This window comes from Artibeus jamaicensis, unplaced genomic scaffold (assembly GCF_021234435.1).
Source record: "Artibeus jamaicensis isolate MK-2021 breed Jamaican fruit bat unplaced genomic scaffold, CSHL_Jam_final contig_233, whole genome shotgun sequence".
Lineage (NCBI taxonomy): Eukaryota > Metazoa > Chordata > Mammalia > Chiroptera > Phyllostomidae > Artibeus > Artibeus jamaicensis.
The window spans coordinates 31,335,053-31,359,924 of NW_026521486.1; the positions used below are offsets into that span (position 1 = coordinate 31,335,053).

Here is a 24,872-nt window from a genome sequence, read left to right on the forward strand (position 1 = left end):
TTACCATTTTATTTCTCTTAAGTGTTAACTGATCTCCTATTTATGGGTCTACTGAGATATAACTAATGCCTGTAAAATCTGTTTGCTTATTTCTAAAGCAAATCTTAGTTTGCTTATTTGCTTATTTCTAAATGAGAATGTCTATTCTCATTTCACAGTGTTGCTAAGATTAAATGAGGTAATATATGTAAAAAGTATATAAAGTATTCTATCATTGTTATCTTTATTGGTATATCCAAATTAGAGATTTTATTCAAAGTAATCTTTTTGAAATTATAGATATTTATTATACAAATAAAAATATAGTGAAATATTTAAAAAATCATAAAGACAAGATGAAAGGACAAGACACAGGTTTGCATATACTTAAGATACTGCTGTAGAAGAAAGTGGGCAATAATTTTCTCCAGGTCTTCACGAGGAAGTGTGGGAGGAGCAACGGCTGCTACCCTCAATTTTGCTGCTCCCTTTCCCATCCAAGAATCAATCAGTTTCAGTGGTGTGAGCTTTTCATTCATTTCCTCTGCCTGCTGTAGGATTTTGATTAGATCTCTGCAGTAGGCTGTAACATTCTTTCTTTCAAATGCTGTAAGAAGAGGTATGGTTACAGGCAATTGGGATTTAGAAATTAGGGCAAAGATAGTCTATCCTAAGTGGTTAAACTGGTTTAAAAACAAGTCACCAATGTGAGCTACCCTAAACATTAATTTATTAATGTGGTCTGAATAAAAACTAGGCTTAGTTTAGTTTAGTGCAAGTCTCTAGCACTAAACTAAGTTGTAAGCTCTTTCAGACACTACCATTTACAGTGATGTAAAGAAATTAACATGGTTATCAGAAGGCCTTTAAATATGCTCTAGGAACCAGAGTGTCTGCCAGACATGACGGCAGATGCTCTGAGATGAGTCAAGAGGAGAGTGCATCTACCCTGCACGTTTACCTGATGTGTGCTCATTAGACAGTATTCTGGAACCTAGTATGGCTTCGCGGCTACTCTTGATTTAGGACAAGAATGTCCTGGACAGATATCCCCAGTTATTAATTGATACTAGCACTCTATTTTATATATCAGACTCTTGTTAATTTGGTCAGCAAAACACAGTCTAATAAACACATCAATGAGTAATTTCTCTAACTGCAAAGTTAAGATTGTAGTGATCTTCAGCCACGAAGGCATCAGAATTCAGAGGAACTGGTTAGTCCAGCTCTTCAATTGCAACTCACAGACACAGGATGAAATCAAGTTAAAATACAATTCTAAATCACTGGTAAATTACTGTCTTAAGAGTAGTTAGCCATATCTACATCAAAAAGGATTCACTATAATCTCTATTTTGTACAAATTTATTTTCCTAATTGGTTACTACAAACTATCAGAGATTATCACAAGGTAAGTCTTTTCTTACACAAATAGCATTCGTATTCAGATGATTTAAATGTTTTCCTTCATTTCTTAAAAATTTCACATGTCCACAGTAATAGCAACCTAAAATACACACACACACACACACACACACACACACGGCTCTTTTATTTGCCTTTGTCTCAAAACCATGTTGTTACTTTTAAATCTGGAAAATTCTATTCACACCTTGTTTAATCTTTTAAGTCTATTTCGGGGTCAAATCCTGCCCTCATAGAATCCTACCCATATGTTAGTCTACACAGGTTTAAAAATCAGTGAACTCACAAATGTCTTTACAGCAATTGTCGCACATTTTGTTACATGCTTCTGAGTTCCACACTTCATCAAAATGTTGAGCTATCAATACCCGGCGACACCTGCCAACACAGACACAAATTAGGTGATTGATCAAGTTTTAAGAATCCCTGTTTCAAAATACAAGATTATGTAATGTGTTAGTTTCCTGTTGCTACCATATCATTACCACCAACATAGTGGCTTACGACAACACTAATTTACTATGTTACATTTCTACAGGCTAGAAGTCTGGCGTGGGTCTCATTGGGTTAAAATCAAGGTGTCAGCAGGACTGTTTTTTGGGGGAGGCTCTAGGGGATAAAGCTGTTTCCTTGCCATTTTACAGTGATGTAAAGAAATTAACATGGTTATCAGAAGGCCTAGAAACTGGAAAACCAGTTGCATTCCTCAGTTCACGGTCCCCTTTCCTTCATTTCTGAAATCAAGGACAGTCAGCTGAGTCTCACATTACATCACCCTGACCTCATTCCACATTTAAGGACCCTTGTGATTATATGGACCCACCCAAATGATCCAAGCTAATCTCCCTATTTTAAGGTTAGCTGATTAGCAACCTTCACTTGTAACCTTCATTTGTAACCTTAATCCCCTTTTGCCATGTAAGGTAATGTAGTCACAGTTCCAAGGATTTGGATGTGGACACCTTTGGGGAATCACTGTCTGCCCACCACATTTTATCTGTATGTACTTGATAAACACAGTTATTAAGTTGTCTGAGATTCAACATTTTACTATTTAAAAAATCTTCCTGCTAGCAGTTTCTTGTATTTTACGGTACCTGTTTGAGTCTAACCCCCATATTATGCTTCACGGGGGCCCACTGGACATCTAAGAAAATTTTCATTTTCTCATTTAACTAGATTATTGTAGCATCCATAAGAAAGAAAGGCCATTTTCTCTCACTGTCTGGTTACCACTTCAAAATTTCCAGTCCCTTTTACACAATGGGCAATAAAAATACAAAGATGACACAGGCAGAAAAGCCATCAAGGAGCTATGGTATATGGTCTATCTAAATCCACCCTACATAGATCTAAATGTATTTCTTAAGGAGAAACTTGACCCTGCCCATCAACCCATCAGCTGGTAGGCTGGTTGGTGTGTGTTACTGAGCTCAACTCCCAAAGCACCCCTTCTACACCTGTACACAATTATTAAAGCGTGAAGCTACACACAAGCAGAGAAAAAAGGCTTGAATTCACTACTTATATCAAAGCCTTCAGTAAAATAAGAGTTTTGGAGAATTATCTCAGAGAATATCTTTTCTTGCATTAAGGCAGATCCTGCAGGTTCACGTGCTGGTCCTCACCCTTCAGACACCTCACCTGCTCTTACACATATTTACACTTGATGTTCTACCGATGTATTTATGGACTTTATTAGGTATCCAGGGTAACATCATACACTTTTAAACTGTGTGTGTCTTTGACAACAGTTAAGAAGAGGCACGTGGCTTACTTGCTTATGTTCTGACAGTATGACACCATCTCGTAGAGCTTCTGTTGTCCCACATTTTCCATCACCACCATTGAACTGATTCTGAATATGTCTCCAAAGCCATAATATAAGATACAGTCTGCTTTCGTGTCATCTCGACCTGTAGTATGAAAGATCTTAAGATTGCAGGATTGTTTTTAAAAATTCAAAACAAGCAAAAGTAATGTATGTAAAATCAGCTAGCTCATCTAATAGAATTTTCAGTTGGAAATGTCAAAGTTAATTTGTAACAACTGCCCTCAAATTAAAAAAAAAACAAAACTAGAAGACTTATCAACAATCAGCATTATTAAATAAAAAAGGGTCCATAAGTAGTCTATTTAAGTTACAGAGTTGAAACCACTAATTAAAAATTCAGGAGGCAAAGATGGACATCAAATCTTTTTAGCAAACATAAGAAACAATTCGGCCCTGGCTGGTGTGGCTTAGAGGACTGAGTGCTGGCCTGCAACCAATGGGTCACCGGTTCCATTCCCAGTCAAAGCACATGCCTGGGTTGCAGGCCAGGTCCCCAGTAGGGGGTGCACAAGAGGCAAACCACACACTGACGTTTCTTTCCCTCTCTCTAGAAATAAATAAATAAAACCTCAATAAAAATTCAAAATGCTCCAATAGAAAGTCAGTGAAGTATTTCCATAGGCAATTTAAGTATAAAACTGTGAAAAAGACAATTGTTTAAAAATAGTAGCCAATAAAGATGAGAAATGCAGAATTATTGAATATCACTTATAGTATGCTTTCTGAAAAACCTTTTTTAAAAATGGCTTCTGGATTTGAGTTATACATACCTGCACGTCCACTCTCTTGGTAGTAATTTTCCATAGATTTACTCATTGAATGATGAATAACAAATCTCACATCTGGCTTATCAATTCCCATACCAAATGCAACCGTTGCTACTACTACCTAAAATGTTTAACATTTTACATGTTAATTAAGTCAAGCTAAAATATTCTTAAAGGTGAATTACACTTCTATTAAAGACAGATAATTAACCTGAATTTCATTGGCTGACCATCTCCTATGAACCTTGGTCTTATCTTCTGGTTCCATGTTGGCATGGTAAGCACCTGCATGAACTCCCAGCTTCTGTAAACTAGCTGTAACTTGCTCGGAGTCCTTCTGGGAAAAGCAATATATGATTCCTGTAGTAAAATATGTCCAATTGTTTTATATATGTATGTGTCCAACAAATATTCCTGGAAGAGAATTTTTAACACTCAAGATAGTGATTAATACAATGCATGGGGAGGAACAATTTATGAAAAATTTCAAGGCCCTGAACACAACTGACTTTTTGGTATAATTCACAATCTGCTTGCCAGGTTGATTTAAAGCAGAAGTGAGCCTTGAGCCACAGCTGCTGGAACCCACTGACTCTTTTCTCTCTCCAGCTTTCTCTCCCACTGCGTGGTCTTTCTCAAACTGATTCCCACAGCTCCACAAAATGTTAGCAAGTGTGCAGTGAAAAAAGTCTCGTGCATGAGTTTAGGGAGCATTGAACCAAGTTAAACAAGCTTCTCTTTATTTGCAGGGCTGGTCAGATCAGATATACCTGTGACTCTCCAGGAGGGATAAATAGCTAGTTGCAGCCTTTTCCAAAATTACTTGACCCTGCAACTCCTCTTACCGGGTTACCCATTCATATCTCCCCAAAAACTATACAACAATTTTGAAACGCTACTTTTACACAAACTCTTTTGCTTCAGAAACACTTCATTAATCTTGAAACACATGTATATATGTTCTCAACTCCATCCATACTTAACTCATTCAGTGTGTTCTACTTATTCCTGGAGTGTGCCCTTCACTATAATGGATTGTTGTTTACATCCCTTTACAACATCAGTGCTTAACCCTTTGTCTCTCATACATAGTGGATACTTATTGAATACGTGCTATTAAAAATTAACATTATGCCATTCAATCTATTCATCATAGTAATTAAGTATAAATAAGCAAAAATACACCAGTTTTCTGACTCATAATCTGTGCTAGCAAACACCATACCCAATTTCTAAGTTTGCCAGACAAATTCATTTTACCATAACATGTTCAAGTATCTTCTGCCATGCATTAATATTTTTTGTGCTAATCATTTATCAGTAGTATATTAGTGTAATATTAGTTACTTTTTGAAAGTTCTCCCTCAGTCTTCAAAGTTGGTTGGTTATTTTATTACCTGACTGCCCTTTGTATCTTCCATTAATGATCTTTACAATATCTTCAATGAAATCTTCAGTGTTTGAGGGCTTTTGCCGCACCTAAGAAAAACTAACTTATTAAAAAGTAAGTTAATGAGTACCATCCAAGCAGTCACTTACAGCTTTTCATGGTGCCATTCTTTCATAAGCATTGTTTTCTTCTACTATTCTTTCACTCCCTCATCTGACTCACCCCACCACCTCCCAGCCTCTTTTCATCCTTATTTTTGAATTTACCAGAGATGAGAAGGCACTGAGGCAGTAATTAGCTTATAAAGATGAAGCCTTTATTTTCTGGTGCTACTTTTATAAAAACATAAGCCATGGCATAAATAACTATTCAATGAAAACTCAGAAAAATATTAAGTCTATTCTTACAAGGATTAAAAGGAATAAAAACAATTGTTGGATTATTTAACTATTATTAAACTTTCAAAGTTACTTAAATATCTAAATAGGGGGTATTAGCAAATCTTTAATGGCATATTAATTTTGTATTATTTCATAATTAATTTCAATAGGAATGTCATTAGGATCCTTGGTGTCAATCTCCGCTTTTTCTCCATCCTTGCACAAGAAAGAATGTGCATAAATTTAACAAGGCAATGTATTCTTCTGAAACTAACAAAAAACATGCAACACAAGAGATAGCAGAAGTAAGCATTTATGAATGAATCTGCTTATAATTACCTCCTGTTTTTAAAGCTTTTAAACAGAGTTAACTGTTACTTATGTAAATAAACACAATGAAAAGGTAACCTCTCTGCTACAACCCTTCACAAAAGCTACAAGTTGACAAAGTTACATACCTCATAATAAAGATTGGGCCGATTAAAAGAAGCTGTGAAAGTAAAACACTTTTCAACGCACAATATTTTCTGAGCATCTTTCAAAACATGACTTGTTGCTGTCGCAGTCAGCCCAATTAGTGCTGTGTTTGGGAACTGCCGCTTCAAGATACCAAGTGCCTTATAATCTGGGAAAAAGAAAATACAAAGTGGCCCTCTTTCTCTCCTTCAAGGAACAGAGTAAATTAATCCTTTTAACATGATGGAGATAATCAATGATTGCCGTCATTTAATTTCCATAGCTCCCTATCTCAGTAAGTTTGCAGTTGCAGCCCAGCCTTTGTGAATAGGCAGGCTTTATTACACTCTTCACTGGTTCTTCGAAAACACTGCCCTTGGCCACAGATGGAACTCCCAGTTGAAGAGAGAGATACCTCTTCATTTGCTAATATTTCCAGGAAGCTCTGCACCGGTCTATACCTGCTGAACATGAGACTTAAGAGGCAGTGGGAGTAGCCACAGTTTATTTGAATTTATTATAACTGATGAGAGAAAAGAGACTGTCAGCCTAACCCCTTCAATTACCAGGAGTATCCAAGAGTCTCAAGTTCAGACCAGAAAAAGCTTGGTTAGAGCACTGCTTTTTATATAACATATTTCAGAGAAACTATTCTGGACTTACAGTCATCATACACATCCATACCAAATATTGCTAGATAAGTTGTCCTTAAGTACTTTAATTATTTGGAGAAAAGTGAAAAAGAAATTGCTAAATGCTAAGATAGAGAAGTATGAAACTACAGAGGAAAAAGGAACCACTTGGAATGTTTTGAAGGTTTCAAAGAGCTAACATTTGAGTTGGGTCTTGAAGACTAAGCCAAGTTGCTTACAAAGGGAAGAGGAAAACAGCAGGCAGAGGAAACAGCATATATACCACAGACACACTGGCATGAAATTACCATGGATGCTGAGACAAGAGCAGGCAGTTCCATAGGGTTAAATCACAGGGTACTGTCAACACCATTGGACGGGGAACTAACTATTTGCCCTTTACGGCTCCAAGGTAGACCTGAAAGCTTTTTCTCTAAGATCATGAACAAGACAAGCATGCCCACTCTCTCCACTGTTATTCAACATAGTATTGGAAATCCTGGCCAGTGCAATTTGGCTAGGAAAAGAAATAAAAGGCATACAAACTAGAACAGAAGAAGTAGAACTGTCACTATTTACAGATAACATGTTATAGACAGAAAATCCTGATGATTACACACACAAAAAAACCCCTATAAAACAAACAAATTCAGTAAAGTTGCATGATACAAAAATCACTATACAAAAGTCAGTGTTTCTAAACATTAATAACAAACTATCAGAACGAGAAATTAAGAAAACTGTCCCATTTACAATTGCATAAAAATAATAATTAGAAAATATTTATCCAAGGCAGTGAAAAATCTATACAACTGAAACTATAACACATTGATGAAAAAACTGAACAAGACACAAATAAATAGAAATATATACTATACTCATGAAGAATTTAACACTACTACGTAGGGTAGCATTGTTACAATGTTAATACTACCTTAATCAATCTACAGAGTCATTGCAACCCCATGTCAAAATACCGATGGCATTTTTCACAAACTTAGAACTAATAATCCTGAAATTTATTTGGAACCGCAAAAGACCCTAAAGAGCTAAAGCAATCTTGCGGAAGAAGAATGAAGCTGGAAGTATCACACTTCTGAATTTCAAACTATACTACAAAGCTATAGTAACCAAAACAGTATGTTAAAACTCAGTAGTCTAGTTAAGATAGTAGGGCTCTTAGTAGAAAGGACAGTATATATACTGCCTAAGGTATTTAAATCAAAATTTTAAGAAATACCTGTGCCCCAAATGTTTCCAAAGGCAGAGAATTGCCTTTAGTCCCTGGGGAAGTTGATTATCCCTGGGGGGAATGTAGGGAAAGGTGAAGACAGATCAGAACCAAAGGGAAACACTAATATGTATGGAGGTGTCAAATGAAGAAGAATGAAAGAGGTGAGAATGGAAAGGTACAAAATAAAAAGAATTACATCATAGTAACCAAAGGAGAAGAAAGTGGCAAAGTGAGAGGTGAACAGCATAAAACACTATTGAAGGTAAGTGGGAAGAGGAAGGAAGATGAGACCACTGGATAGAGCCAGTGGGAAGTGGTGTCACTGGTGACCCCTGAGTAGGTGGTGGAGGAGGAAGAGTGACTCAATAAACTCAGGAACCCAGGAGTCTATATGAGTGTGAAACCAGGTTCAGAAGGAAAAGAGGTTGAAACCATAGGGCAGGATTTTTAAAGAGTTTTGTGCATAGAACAAATCTGAGTAATCTGTTTCAGGCTGACTGTAGAATTAGGTTGGAGGAGTAAAGAAAAGAGTTACTAAAATATCTCTTGACCCCTGAGAACTTGACCCCACGGAACTCGACCACTGAGGAGTTAGCTGGGTGTATGTCCTGAAATGGATGCTAAGGACACTCAGAATGACATCTAAAGAAGACCAATTTGAAGAAGATGCAAATTCCTCAGCCGATGTGAAGAAAAATCCATAGGTCAGAACCTATGGCTAAAGGTGGACTAGTATATTTGCTAACAGATGTATGTTTCAAAAAAATAAAGGCAATTAGGCTAAACACTGCCTCAGAGGGAGTAAAGACATTAAAGATATTGCCTCTTGGCTCTCCTTATATTAAGGCAAGAGAAAAGGAGTAATAACTACCCAAGAGGACACTTTTAATGGAAGCAGGAATTTTCCATCACATAAAGCTGAGTAATAAAGTAGCCCCAGCATCGTTTTCCAGGCACAACATGCGTACCAGGTCTGAAATCATGACCCCAGTGGCTGCAGCAGTGAACTTCATCCACAGCTATTCGGGTAAGTCTCCTTGCTTCATAGGCTTTCTCTAGTCTTGACATAAACATTTTGCTTTTTGCAATTTTCTCTGGAGTCACATAAATTAGCTTTAGCTTGGAGTTTTTATTTACCATTTCAGCATGAACCCATTTTACATGCTCCTGTTGAAAGGAAAAACAGACATAATGATAGTAGAACTAAGCCAGCAGACTGCAATACTAAGTGGTAAACCAAAATGTTCATTACTCCAAAGCAATAGTCCCAGACTGTTTAACAGCAGACACTTAGTTCATTAAAATTGAAACCATGTCCCAGCACTAATTTCATGGCAGCCAAATACAATTTTAGTTATTTACTTACACCCAACCTATTGGTAAAAGAATCTCCTTTGACAAAAAGAGAACAACAAATGCATGACATGATACTCCGTGAATGATATGAAATGTATAGAATAAGCATTTATTCAATGAAGACATAATTCTGAACTGTTCATAATAAATGCCAAAATGTAGGCTAAGTACAGTAACTATGGTTATAAAGGTGTGTTTTATTAATTTTAACATTATTTGCAGTCACTACATATCTTGATTAATTTATTCTTGATTAACTACTTTAATGATGGTATCAATCTACTTATAATCTCTCTTAGGTTTCATAAAGTATCTTATTCGCTGAATTAAAATTTTATAATATGAAGTATATATTTATATATTATACATAATATAGGACAAAAATAAACCTTAGGAGGTAACAGTTATTGGCTAACAGTTATGTATAATATTTTGCACATTAGATGTCACTTTTTCTTTCTCACTTAATTAGGACCAGAAGAAGTGTAAAGAAACAATGGTGAATGTGACAGAAAGTCAAAACTGCTTGCATTATCCTCCCACAAAGCAGTTTGTTAACTCCTTGAAATACTAATTTTGTTAAGAAACAGCCGAAGTACATTAAACAATTCAAATGGCCCTATGTGTCCCAGAAATCTTAGAAGAGCAAACATAAAGCTATCTCTTCAGAAATGAGCAGATGCAAAAACAAACAAACAAACAGAAAATACCACCTAGAATTTTCTGGCAGCATAAGTAGAGAAGCAAGGTTTAAACATAAAAAATGTTGTATTCACATCCTATGAACTACTAGTGACAACAACCAGGAAACTCAATTCATCCTTTCTCTCCCTACATTTTCACGCAGTAGTGATATGGCATGAACCTGTAATTATGTGCAACTCTCTAACTACTTTCTATATTTATACACACACATTTTTTTGCTCTTTTTTTCTGTTTAAAAGAAGAATTGTATTAGAAGGCAATGTTCTCCACAGATTCGTTCTGTTGAATAAGAGAGTAGCTACACTGACACAAAAAATTAAGTAAAACAAAAACATATAGGAAAAACAAAAGGAGCCAAGGTTACTTGGAGATATGTCTGATTCCAGGTCCGGAAGGAAATATGCAAAATGAGCCTGGAGTACTTATCACAAAAGAAAGCAAGGAGTGACAAGCTACGGGGTGAAGGAAGATTTAGGAGCCAACTGAAATAGACTCTCACTGCCCCAAAATGAGACTATGTCAGCATTAAAAAAAAGAATAGTAACTATGGATTAAAATACATCAAATATGTTAAAAATACACATGTATATGGATACATATATGTGTCTATATTTGGGGTAAAAGACTTTATTAACTACCTTTGGAAGTTAATAAAGATGCTGAAATCAACTCTTTCTGAAAACTGGTAGAGAAAAAAATTTTCAAGATGCAAAAAGTTAATAAGGAGAAAGTTCTTTATAGAAGAGTTTAGAGTGATGGAATTAGAAAGCATCATTTTGTAACCCCCTAATTAAACAGCAGCTCTAAGGTAAGAAATAATCGTCAGTGGCTGCTAAACCATTAGATAAAAACTGATAGAGAAATTGATCATTCCAGAGCAGGCAGACATCATCTGAACCCACTGGTCAAGCTTGATTGCACAAAAAAATAGCTCTAGGTATCATGTAACTGCTGAGTAATGCCACGGGAAGGATACTCATGCAATTAAAAAAGAAAATCCGAATCTAAACGCAGTCAAGAGTTTAGATCTAAATAAAAGGAACGAGTTAAATAACATCACGAGGATGCAGTCAGGGAAATCCAGAAAGTAAGAAACTAGAGGACAAAGAACCTGATTCCTTTAACAAATAATCTGCACAAGAAATTTAAAAAAATAAGGGGAACCTGCAGATATATCAACCAAATACAACATAATGCACGAATCTTATCTGGACCATGATTTTAAAAAAATTCAGATTTGACAGATCTCAGAGGGGAAGAAGGTGAGGGGGGACTGGAAAAGATTAGCCAAAGAACGTATAAGCATGTGATTAGCCCATGGGCACAGACAACAGTGTGGTGAAGGGCGGGGGGGGGGGGGGGGGGGGTGGAGCACAGGAGGGGCTGCTGGGTGGGGAGGACAGGGAGGGGAAAATAAGGCACATCTGTAATAGTGTCAACAACAAAAACATTAATAATTTTAAGAAGAAGAGTTGATTAGACTGAGATATCTGAGTATTTTTTATTTGATGATTTTCAGGAATTGATTTAAAATGCTGAAGAAGTTACAACTGAAATATGATGTCTGGGATTTGTTTCAAATAAACAAACCAAGAAAGAGGAGGTAGGGAAAACAGAGGGTGAATGGATGAAGAAAGGTTGGCCATACGTTGATAAACATTAATGGTGGTTAATGGGTACATGGCAGTTTTTATACTATTCTCTACTTTTATATGCTTTTGAAAATTTCGATAAAATGCTTTTTAAAAAAGAAGAGGTAAGAAATACTTTATTCTACAGGTGAAATTAAGAGCATCCATTCCCAAACAGAAGAAATTCCACAGGGGTAGGGTATTTTGTTAGCAATTCATTTTTTTAAGTTTAATTATATTGCACAATTAAAAACTCTTGCTTACTATTTTATAGTGGATAATACAAAACATGTCAGCAAGCATTTCCTGTTAAGTGCCAGATGTTAGGTTTCATGAACCATAGGGTCTCTATCACAAGTACTCAACTCTGCAAGTCAGTGAGCATGGTTGTGTTCCAATGAAACTTTATTTATGCACACTGAAATGTGAATTTCACATAATTTTCACACTTCACAAAATTGTATATTATTTTATTTTTTAACCATTTAAAAATATAAAAATCAATCTTCACTCATGAACCCAACAAAATAGGCAGTGAGCTACAAATGGCCCATGAGCAGTAGTTTGTGGCTCCTAATATAAATAGTAATCAGTTTAAATTCTATAAGCAACTTAATTGTAGCTAAGGTTCCTACTGCAGTGAATAGTGAAAAACAAAAAAACCACAGACACATACCTTAGAACTAGAAGCATTTAACATGGTAGCAGAAATTTCTAATTGTTTTAAAACCATTAATTGATCTTCCATAAGAGAGATCAATGGACAAATCACAAGTGTAAAACCTGAAACAGAGAAAAATCTAATTTAAATTTTACACCACCACTAGAACAAGTTTCAACCTTTACTAGAACTTGTGGGCACCATCTATCAATTCAGACTAATTTTCAAATGCAACTGTAGCTATACACTATCTATTTCTTACCATCATTAATAAAAGAGAAAGATACAAATCAATGACCCTAAACCAAATAAGCAAGTATATGATTAAGCAGAAATCTCTTCTCTCATTCGGTCCTACAAAAATATAGCTAGTATCATTTTGCATTTTTAATTAACTATCATTTTTAACAATCAGTATTGGTAATCTCAGTAAAATAATATAAATCAAGTCAAATACTATCCAGTTACATTATGGAAGTTATTCCAAACATTCCTCCCAAAAAACCACAGCGATCTGTATAAATGAAAATGGCACACGGGTATTCATCGACTCACTGCTCCAGGTTAATGTATTCTCAGTAGAAATCGACGAACAGTTTATTAACTGAATGAAGTTCTGGTAATACAGCCCCCTTTCTTCTAACAAATTGTTGATGGCTGTAAAGAGCTATTCTACACTGTTAAAAACATGACCTCACATTTCTACTATTTGTTTCTTAAAATAACCTTTGGAGAGGGCAAACACATTTATTTTTTAACAGACTTAAAAATACATGAAGAGAAATAACATTTCCTCAATTTAAAACCAATATTTATGTACACATACCATCTGAACACAGTGCCGGTAACTGGTAGCATAAGCTCTTCCCACCTCCTGTAGGCATCACAAGAAATATGTCCTTCCCAGACATTGTTACATTAATAGTTTCAAGCTGAAGCAGTCTGAACTTCTCCAGTTTAAAGACATTTTGCAGGACATCTTTAACTTTAGCAGACCATGGAAAATCTAGAAAAAGAAAAATAAGCTAAATATATTAGATCATTTAGGATTATAAAGGAGACACAGTGCATGGCTGCTTTTGTAACAATCAGATAAATATATATAAGACTTTTAATACTCCTGACAATTTAACTTTCATAATAACATTTTGAGATTAGTTTAACTAACTTAGCTAAAGCAAAACCAAATTTAATGATAGACCTAAGAAATAGTGTATCAGAAAAAAAAAATCAGAGTATCTGCCAGTTGAGAATTAACCTAGAAAAAAGACGGTGTTTGATATGATATTAGAAAAACCATCTAAATGTCGACCAAGAATTCAAAGTACCTTAGAAACTCAAATATTATGAACAAAGTTAACAATTCCCTGGAACTTGTGGTGTAAATATCTTGTTTAGAAGTGAATCCCTAGAAAACAAGGCCCACAAAAGCACTGCAATTCCCTCCAGAGTTATAGTATTCCTTTGTTTTGTATTTTTGGGGGGTTGTTTATCAACATTAATTTATTTTTCAATTACAGTTGATATTGAATATTGTATCAGTTTCAGGTATACAGCATCATGGTGAGACATCTGTATAACTTACAAAGTGATCCCTGTAAGTCCGGTACCCACTTGGCCCCATACATGGTTATTACAACATATTGACTACATTTCCTATGCTGTACTTTACATCCCCATGACTACTTTGTAACTGCCCACCTGTACTGCTTAATCCCTTCACCTTTTTCACCCATTCCCCAACCCTCTCCCATCTGGCAACCGTCAACAGTTTGTTCTCTGCGTTTATGAGTCTGTTTCTGTTTTGTTTGTTTTGTTTCTAGATTCCACATATAAGCGAAATCATGTGATATTTGTCTTTCTCTGTCTTCTGTTACAATTAATGATACACACGATGCTTGGCATGTGTATCATGAATTGGCATGTGACGCTCGGCAGGATCTTAAATCAGAAAAGGTTTGCTCACAAGAGCGTGAAAATGAACTAGAATTTGGCAAAAAGTTTGAGTTTTTTCATTGTTTAATTTTGTCTCGTGAAAATTTAGAAAGTTTAATTAAAATAAATATCTTACTTCCCCAAGCATTGATTCATGTTGTTAACACTACTGTTATTACCCATATTTGGAAAAAACAATAAAATCCGAATGATAAAAGCTTAATTAAGACCACAGAACATGGGCAATAAAAGGTCTGCCTATAAGTTTCCCATGCCACTCAAGGAACAGCCAGTTTCACCTGTAAGCTCACTGGAAAGTACCGGCCCAGGCACAGTGACTCTAGTTTAAAAAAAAAACATGAAGAAAAAAAGCTAGCAGCCCTGGCTGTTGTAGCTCAGTGGATTGAGCGTGGGCCTGCGAACCAAAGGATCGCGGTTCAATTCCCAGTCAGGGCACATACCTGGGTTGCAGGCCAGTTCCTAGCAGGAAACACAGGAGAGGCAACCTTAAAAAAAAAAAAAAAAAAAAAGCCAGCACAGCGGAAAAAGAAAAGAGCAAACCTTCTTTACTCCAAGAGGCAGGTGAAGAATCACATTCATTGCTTCCCCCAGCATCAGAATCCTCCAAACAATGCTTTATTCTGTTTGTTAGAATGTTTTTTTTCTGAGTAAGCTCTTGTTGCCTTTCCAGAAGTTCCTGAATTTGAATGTCTACCGCATGTAGCTCGTTGTTCACGGATTCCAACTCCTCGGTTAGAGCTAGGAGGGAGGAAAAAGGATACAATGACTAGACAGTCAGTTCCAATTTTAGATTTCCCTACTGATAGTTGGCTATATTTTACCATCTAAATCACAGATAAATTTATAAAAGTTTTGCGGACTGCATGACAACATTTATTTTGAACTCACACAGGCGTGACTTAAATCTCAGGTCCTTCTCTTACCTTCTGAGTGACCTCAGGCAAGGTACTTAACTGAGCCTCAATTTCCCTATCTATAAAATGGGAATAATACCTAGTTTTTACAGCACTATTTTAAAGAATTAAGTGAGATAACATATTGAAGGTTCTTGACACAGTAACTGGTGCACAGTTAAGTGTATTTAGTAAATGATATCTATTTTAATTATGGTTGTAGGGTAGTGGTCCAACAATCTCCTAAATCAAGTCAGGCGACCCAACTTCGAAGCAAAAGGAAGCCATTGAAAAGTAATCCTCTAACTTATAGCTATTATTTCACAAAAACATTCACATTTGGGCTTACGTGATGGCATGATAAGGATTTGATGATTATGAACATGATGCAACAAGGAAAAAAGAATCCAATGTGCTATTGGAACTGGCACTACATCATCATAACAAATTGATAAAGAAGCCTTTTGACATCACACAAATGGAAGCTGTAGAAATTTTAAAGATGTCCTTGGTGCTTCACAAAGCATCTTCCTGCATTATTCAGTGTCCACTTTTAAAGCCTTTTCATGACATAAAATCATATAGTTATGACTTAAAATAGGATGTTATGGTGACTTCGTATTGCACCGACTGCCGGAATTCCCTTCCCTGTACGGTTCTGGGTTAGAACCGGCCACTAGTCAGCTCTGCATGAGATTTGGAAGGTGGGGGTAACAGCGGGCACATTTACACTCAGGCGGTTGGCATGAGGTCAAATGCTTCTGCAGCGCACTCACATCATCATGCATCTCCTGGCTCACCTTGTTGGTACGGGGCGGAAGCCAGTTCTTCCAGCCCCTGATGAATGTCCCTGGGGCTGTGGCTTGGCCCACAGTTTCTCTGACTCAACTTTAGGTACAACTTCCTGTGACAAGCACAACAGCTCTTCCACAGGGCACCAGCATCCTGGAAGTCAGGGTCTCGTAGGCAACGACAGACCACATGAGTCCCAGTGAGAAACAGGCAAGCTGCTCATGGTCCTTGTGGGCTTCTGCGGATCATTACCCACCCACACTTCACATCCACCTTCCCATCCCTAATGCTGGCACAACTGACATCTGGACCAGCCACTGCTTAGCCAGCTCCTGCAGTGCTGTAGGGACTAGTAACTGGGATAAACTTCTCGTATCAGATTGAAACCTAACCAACACCCAGCACTGTTCCAGATGAACAAGAACTTCAGGGTGGGTTCTCTGAATGGCTCCTAAGCCACAGGGAATTGGGTCTCTTATCTGATTAGATTTTAAAACATTAACGACCTTTGTAATGATAAAAGGACAATGGTATTCCAGGGCATGAAATAGACAAAATTATTTAAATTACAATCTATGGGCACCATTAATTAAGTATCTAGAGATAAGATTTTGGGGACAGAAATGCAGTACCTGAGTAAAGGGACCTCAAAGTTGCTATGACTGTCCTAAAAGGAATTTTACCTTCTGTAGCTACAAGGAGATTACTAAATACCAGCCCTAAGCCTACATCCTGCAGATGGCTCAAATACAACGCAAACTGAAACCCCAACTTTGCAGGGCCTCACATTAAAGTTAAGACACTGATTAGGAAAAAGTGACACTGCAATTGGGATGGGATCATTGGGGCAGATTCTAGTAAAGCAGGAACCTTGAGCCACTACATAAATTTTTAGCTGTGTAGTAGAGTCTTTCCTCACGGGGCCCCACCCTCCATTTTATTCAGTGGACTTGGGGTCTGTACATTGGCTCATGTGTGGGAATTGGTTGAAGGATGATGGCTGTGTTGCGGTGATTCAAATCAGATTTAGGTTTATCAGAATCAGGGCTTTATATTCTCCCTGTCCAATCAAATCATCTCTTTCCACCTCAGTAACAGTGATCAACTAGCCATTGCCAATGATCTCTGTGAGTCAGACTGGCTCACAGAGCCAGGTCTGCCAGGTCTCTTTTGCCCCTCCTTCCCTTTCTGAAGCAGCCTCCTCCTGCCTGAATACCTATAATGGTCCTTCCTCGGGTAGTTGTTTTGCAAGGAATTGCAAGTCCTCCTAAGGATCTTCCCCCATCACCTCTCAGAGATTCAAGACCCAGGAAGTTCTAGAGGGTGAGGTACAAAAGTGTGATCCACGAGAAGGCACAAAACACACCAAAAGGTGCACTTGCCAATATATACATCACCAGAAACCTGGGAATACACATGGGAAGAGATCCTAAGGGTACTAAACCAGGGTGGATGGAATATAATATTGAATGAAGCTAAATTTATGGGTTGGACTCAGTAACAAATTCCGGATTTAGTGAGCTTACAGAGTGCTCAGGAGTAGCTCTAATAATTTACTTAGTTGGTTGCCAGAAACTAGGCCCCAAGGTGAGTATCAGAATGCTGGATGGAATGATGCAAGTGTAGATTCCAAGTGTAGATACAAGTGGAGTCAAGGGGCTAGAACTTCCTGAGTGCACTACACAGGAGGGGACCCAGAGGCTTGGGGAGATCAGTTTACCTGATAATCCACTCTCCTGCTGTACCCCAGCAGGATCCGGAGGACACTCCCTTCACTAGGGCTGTGAAAAGTGCACTCATGAGGGGAACCCCAGCACCCCTGAAGAGCTCTGGGGTGGCTGTTCTCTGTAGTCAGGAATGACAGTGGGAAGTACTGCCTTTAAACTAGACTACCTGAATCAATGAGAATGAATGGACTCAATCCTGGAACTAAATGGTGGCAATTCATGACCAAAGAAAAGGCAGACATGGCTGCCATACTGGGCAACAGAGCAGAAGCAGTAATCAAAACAGTCTGACTCACAGAGATCACTGGCAATGGCTAGTTGATCACTGTGTTACTGAGGTGGAAAGAGATGATTTGATTGTACAGGGAGAACATAAAGCCCTGATTCTGGTAAACCTAAATCTGATTTGAATCACCACAACACAGCCATCATCCTTCAACCAATTCCCACACGTGAGCCAATGTACAGACCCCAAGTCCATTGAATAAAATGGAGGGTGGGGCCCTGTGAGGAAAGACTCTACTACACAGCTAAAAATTTATGTAGTAAATCTTTCCACCAGTCTCCTCCAAAGAAACTTATCAGGGCAATTGGGTACTGGAGAAAGGAAAAATAACATCTCAGAAATTGTCCGACATTGACAGTAAGAAAATAGAACTGTAAAATCTATAAGAATTTCTTCCTTATTTTGATATTTGTGTATATATTTGGGTTTCTCATTTTTGTTGGTGGGATTTTTTTTTGTCTCCGCTACTCTTCTAACATCTAAAATAAAGTGTTAATAGTAGCTGACTTCTTATCTCAGGATTAAAGTTTGAAGATTATCATGGAGGATGTGATTCAGCAAGAAAAGGAATACACATCAGTGAAAGATGAGTAGAACTTGTGCCCTTTTTGGAGTGATCAATGTGTATTTGGTTGTATATGGGATAGCTGTGACATGCTAAGCAGAAGCATGACTTTGCTGTTTCCTTTATTTGGAGGTTAAATATAATTAAATCAAAAGAGGAGTCTATGGATACCGTGTAGGCAAAGGGTGAAGACTGGTGGCTTTGTACTGTAACTTATTTATGCTAGAACTACATTTCCCAGAATTCCTTTCCTGCACGGTTCCAGGTGGGCAGGGGAAAGTCAGCCAAAGATTTGGAAGGTGGAAGTAAAGCAGTGGCCATATTTGCCATATTTCCCATATTTAAGAAGGCCAGTGTAAGGTCTGGGCCCACAGCTCCAGCTGCTGCTAGACAACTGTGGCGAAACAGCAGCTCCTCCAGCTCCTCCTGCTGGTTCTCTTTTCAGCTTCTTTGAACCCTCGGCCAGTCGAGTGCAGCTCCATGTGAAGGACACTAGTTCTTTGGCATGTCTTCTGCATCATCGAAATTGGAAGATTTCAGGCAATGACAGACTAATACAGATTCTAGTAAGAAACAGAAGTCCATCTTCACAGGTAGCAGTTTGTTTTTGCACTCCCTACATCTTCTTTTCCTGACTGCTGGTTCTGCCAACCTCAGGCCCAGTGCCAGACACACAGGGAACATACACACAAAAGAGCTTATGCACTTCCCATAACCACATAAGGTTTAATACCTTACATTATTCACAGTGCCTCTGCTTCTCTGATGCAACCCTACCTGATAGAGGTGTTAATTAATGTCAACCTATGGTATCTTAGATAAAATCCTAATTGCCTAAAAATATTTACAAGTACAGCTAGTTGTAATAAGTCAGGTATTTTAATGTTTTTTGGTCAAACTTACATCACTTCTAATGCTGGCATATGCAACACAAGACTTTATTACATGAAAGGAGATTGAAAAGTCAAGCGTATGGTTTCAACAAGCCATAATGAAGAGGGGCTACTAGTGAACAGGGCTTATTATGGCAGCTATATGTCAAAAGCACACTGAATTCAGTGGAGATTGCACTCCAGTGTTCCTAAGCTTATAGCGTTTCTAAGTTTACTCCAGTGTTCCACTGATGTATGAGAGGTGCCAACCTTAAGAAATAGCACACTTTCTAGCAATATCACAAGCTGAAGTTAACAATGAAAGTGATTTCAATCAGATCCAAAGCCATCAGATCCAAAGTAACAAGCTATCTGACAGCAACTTCAAAGAGGCATTTCAAATATAGTTAAACAACTGGGTAGTACAATAGAAGAGGTAGAATGATTTGAAAAGGGTACCACAATATGAAAGCAATTATTTGAAATTAAGTATATCTTATTAAATAAAATTTATCTATTTCATGGTTCAGATATTTTAAGTCATATCCTACTTTGAATTGAGATTCAGTAACATCTCTTAAACCCTCATTTTAATCTTTAAGTAGAGACTACTTGAGTTAACATTTAATACAATTTGAATTCTTAACATTTACTATAAACTCTGAGTGTAAGAATGAGTCATGAGTCAAAGCGAACACCAATGTCACTATTTTTCCATGTTTATATTTAAATAAATTGTAAAGTTGGCACAAGGACGGAGGTGCTATTTCTTTAAAGTTTGAAAAAAAACCGAATCTGGTCACTCTATTATTACAGCTAGTATGTAGCAATGGTCACATTCACTAAGCTATACAAAAGACTAAAAAATAACCACAGTAGAAGTTCCTCACCCCTGCCATACACCTCTTAATAGACAGCAGGATCTCCCTAAGAAGCAGAGTCCAATCTGGTCAAGTTTATGGGAACAAGCAATGGATAGACATATCAATATACCAACTGCATCGGCCTGGAAAAGGTACAATGAATGTTTTTCTTTTATATTTTAAAAACATTTCAAATAACTCCACTCATAGGAATGTATCTTAAGGAAATAATCAAAGAAGCACACAAAGCTTTCAATTCACAGATGTTCAAGACAGTATTTTTTTATGTTTTAAAAATGGAAGCAGCATAGCCCTGGCTGGTTTGGCTCAGTGGATTGAGCTCGGGCCTGCAAACCAAATAACCACAGTTCGATTCCCAATCAGGGCACATGCCTGGGTTGCAGGCCAGTTCCCAGCAGGGGATGCACAAGAGGCAACCATAGATTGCTATTTCTCTCCCTCTTTCCTTCCCTTCCCCTCTAAAGATAAATAAATAAAATCTTAAAAAAAAATGGAAACAGTGTAAAAGTTCAACACAAAAAGATTAAGTAACATTTATTTAATGTCAGTTCAAAACAACAAAACACAGCACACATGTTAGAATATTTAGAACACAGAATTTATTAACAGTATGTTTATATTCTATATTTACAGTTTTTTAATCATGTTTCAAAACTATGTACAAAGTATTTTTTTTAATTTTAATAAAAAGTGAAATGTTATGGTGTTAATTTGAGCAGTAAGATTAGGAGTAATTTATATTTCCTACTTTACAATTTTTAGGTCCCTAGAATTCACTCAAAAAGGGTATCATTCTCCTCGGAACCCTTATGCATTGCTGGTGGGAATATAAAATAGTGCAGAGACTATGGAAAACATACACAGCAGTTACTCAAAAAATTCAACATGTGATCCAGGAATTCCATTTCTAGGTATATACCCAAATAATTGAAAGCAGGGACTCAGATCTTTGTACAGCTATCTTTACAGTAGCATTATTCACAATTAGCCAAAAGGTGCAACAACCCAAATGTCCAGTAACAGACAAATGGATAAACAAAAGGTGTTTTATACATGCAGTGGAATATTATCCAGCCTTAAAAAGATACATGTTACAAAATGGATGAACCTCAAAGACATTATGCTAAGTGAAATAGTCTAGACACAAAAGACAAAGATATGATTCCATTTAAATGAAGTACCTAGAACAGTCAAATTTCTAGAGACAGGAGACTAGTGTTACCAGGGGTTGTGAGGAAGGGGGTGATCCCAAGTTACTCTTTAACTGCACAGAGCTTTAGCCTGGGAAGATGAAAACGTCTGCAGGTGGGGATTGGTGATGATGCACAACGATGTGAAGGCACTTAATGCCATTGAACTGTACACTTAGGAAGAGTGAAAATGTTCAACTTTGTCATGTATATTCAGCATGATTTTTAAAAATCTGGAAAAAACAGCATTTCTAACATCAGGTTTTTTTAAACGAATATACTTTAAATTCATTTTATTTATTTTTTGTAAGACTTTTATTTAGAGCAATGTAAGGTTCACAGTAAAGTTGAGGGAAAGGTACAGAGAAAAGCAATTTTTTTCTCAAAGAACATGCAATTAGAAATAGAACAGAATGAAAAACAAAATGTAATCGTTTCCACTAACCTGAAATAGATGCCATTCTAAACTGAACTGAAGATCCAAATTTCTTTCTAAAAATGAAATAAAAATCATAATATTTTTTAAGATTACTATTGATTATGCTCAATCAGTGATATTCTGCCACAACTAAGCACCAAAAAAAATGTTAGAAAATGGCATTTTAAATAAGTACCTTTTAAGTAAGGACTAAATGGTTCTCACCACAGTGAGTTTCATGGAAAATCCTCTATTTTTTGAACAAGTGTCTAAAGTCACAAAAACATGTAATAATACAATGTACATTACACAACAAGAATCACCACAAAGTGATGTAACAAAAAAGAGAAAGATTTGAGGTTAGTTAACAGTACTAAATTACTGTGTAATTTTAGCAAAATTACACACCTTGTTGGATATATTCAAATGTCCCAAATTAAGCAAAATCCATCAACATAAATACCCAAATTAATCATTTTATATTTTACTGAATACTTGCTTTAAAGAATTACAATTTAGACTCAATTTTTAAAAAGGATTTTGTATTCTATAGGGGTGGGAGGGTATATGTTGGAAAGAGAGATCCTGAAAACCCTAGAAGTAGGGAAAACACATGGTTTGTATTAAACTCTAAATACCTATAAGTGACTAACACATAAGTGTACATATATGAGCAAATGGAAGAAGATGAGGCTTAAGGGTAGGAACTTTAGGTTGCCCATAATCCCCGGGAACACCACCCCTAACTCTGATATGGACTATAACATGTTCTAAAACGAACTTAGCATGTTCTCCGAAGATAACTTCAGCACGAAGCTACCCTGAACCAGACCTTACGCCCTTCCTAACAGAATTCTGAAACCAACACTAGGATGGAAAGATAGGCAGGGTCTTCTTTGCCTTGCCAAGGAGTTTGGAAGAGCCATGGCGTATAACATGTTGAAGGAGGGGAGTAGAGCAAAGACTTTCAATTCTTTATTTGTGTAAACCTCTCTTCACCACTTTGTGGAAATATACTTCTCCTGAGGCTGCAAGGTTTTCTGACAGGGGTTGAGTCTTCTCCCTTTGTACTCAGAGGGCCTAGCAAAGTGCCTTGCATGTGGTGCAGGGTCAGGTTTGCTGAGATTGAAAGCTGAGGCTACCTCTACCCTTAAGAAAGAATATATTCTATCACCATTTCCCTCCACTATTTTAAATGATGGAATACTGCGCAGCAGAAAGAAAGAAGGAGCTCCTACCCTTCCCAACAGCATGGATGGACCCGGAGAGCATTATGCTAAGTGAAATAAGACAGGTGGTGAAAGACAAATACCATATGAGCTCACCTGTAAATGGAACCTAATCAACAAAACAAACAAGTGAGAAAAATAGAACCAGAGACATTGAAATAAAACTGACAGTAACCAGAGGGGAGAGAGAAGGGGGATAATGGGGGAAAGAAGGGAAGGGTCGTCAAGGAACACTATAAAGGACCCACGAACAAAGCCAAAGGAGGGCAAGATTGAGGGTGGGGTGGGGGGAGTGGTGGGGGAAATGGAGATAACTGTACCTGAACAATAAAAAAAAAAAACTTTAAAAAATAAATGATTTCTCTGATTATAGTGTCAAAAAACTGCTAAGAAATTCCTTCCCAAAATGTTGTGATTTAATACTGAATGATTTATCAACATAAAACATGTTCAGAAATGAACTGTAGCAGCAAGTCTGTCAGTCAAAAGTACAGCTAGGCACCGTTAAAATCACAAATGAAAGAAGTCTAGCCTTGAAAACTACCTGAGCAGATAACATCAGTTTAGTTATACAAGCAAAGCTTAACTTAGCTTACTTTGTAAAACTAACTTAACGTGCGTCGTTTCTCACTTACGCCTCTGGAAATCATAAGTAAAATTTACAAGTTTCCCAAGGTTGATATAAAATAATCACTGACCTATTCCCTATCATTAACACGTTAATGTTATAACCAATCACTGTGAAAATAAGCAGCCACTACCTTCTCACTGTATAAGCTGCTTTAACAACACACCTTTGAGTCTCAGAACGTGTTTTGATTTGAGTGCTCCCGGTTAGCACAATCTCTTTTTGGCGTTTGAACAAATACACTTTCACTACTTCCGTTATTCACTGGTTTTACTTCTGTTGTTTCTGAATTTTTTACTGCACCCACAAGAAATATTTTACAGCCTCACACCCAAGCATCGACGCTGACGGAAATGCCACCGAGGTGCCGCAAGTTAAATCAGACACACACTCCTCTGCTCCCTGCCACCTGCTTTTAGAAGCAAGGGAAATTTAATACCCTCCCTTACGCTTACTCGTCCCCACTGGTGTTTCCCAATAAACGTTGGCTGCCAATAAAAAGGCTTTGGCGACCAAGCTTCTAGCATGAAAAGAGCTGGAGATAAAATGAACGTGCCCTCCGGAGTTGCACTGAGCCTGACGGGTTTCTCCCCTGCCAAAGTGAAAGGACCGGTGGGGACCGGCTGGGGACCAGCGGGGCCTTCAGGCAGGAAAAGAAAAGATCAGCCCTTACAGAGCGTAACTGGAGAAACAGCATACACTCTCGCCAAGAGGTTAATAAACCCCTGTTTCGGCCTCCCCAGTCTCCGACCCCAAAGTGCCCCGAACTCAAAACGCCTACTCACGGCTTTCAGCGGGTTGCCAATAAAAAGTTCCCGCCACCAAGCTTCCCTTTCTCTCCTGCCAGAAGCATCCACCCTTCCGGGTCGGTCCCTTCAACCAATTGCAAGTAACACCCTCCTCTAATTGGTCAAGGGGTGTGGCCACCATTGAGTCACCGAACAAGGCTACGGATAATTAGTTGATATTGGGAGCGGGTTTA

The 24,872-nt window shown here is 37.5% G+C and overlaps 1 protein-coding gene across 1 annotated transcript in view; it reads right to left on the reverse strand.

The window, feature by feature from the left end:
• The window catches only part of RECQL (RecQ like helicase), a 26,904-nt gene extending 2,084 nt beyond the window's left edge, over positions 1-24,820 (reverse strand). The window contains 14 exon segments of the mRNA XM_037136559.2: positions 367-586; positions 1,691-1,782; positions 3,182-3,320; positions 4,009-4,126; positions 4,217-4,365; positions 5,403-5,484; positions 6,234-6,400; positions 9,066-9,264; positions 12,466-12,572; positions 13,277-13,456; positions 14,947-15,144; positions 22,061-22,084; positions 22,087-22,107; positions 24,676-24,820. Of these exon segments, the coding sequence (XP_036992454.2) occupies positions 367-586; positions 1,691-1,782; positions 3,182-3,320; positions 4,009-4,126; positions 4,217-4,365; positions 5,403-5,484; positions 6,234-6,400; positions 9,066-9,264; positions 12,466-12,572; positions 13,277-13,456; positions 14,947-15,144; positions 22,061-22,084; positions 22,087-22,107; positions 24,676-24,820 (1,841 nt within the window).
• Positions 24,821-24,872: the final 52 nt, after the last annotated feature.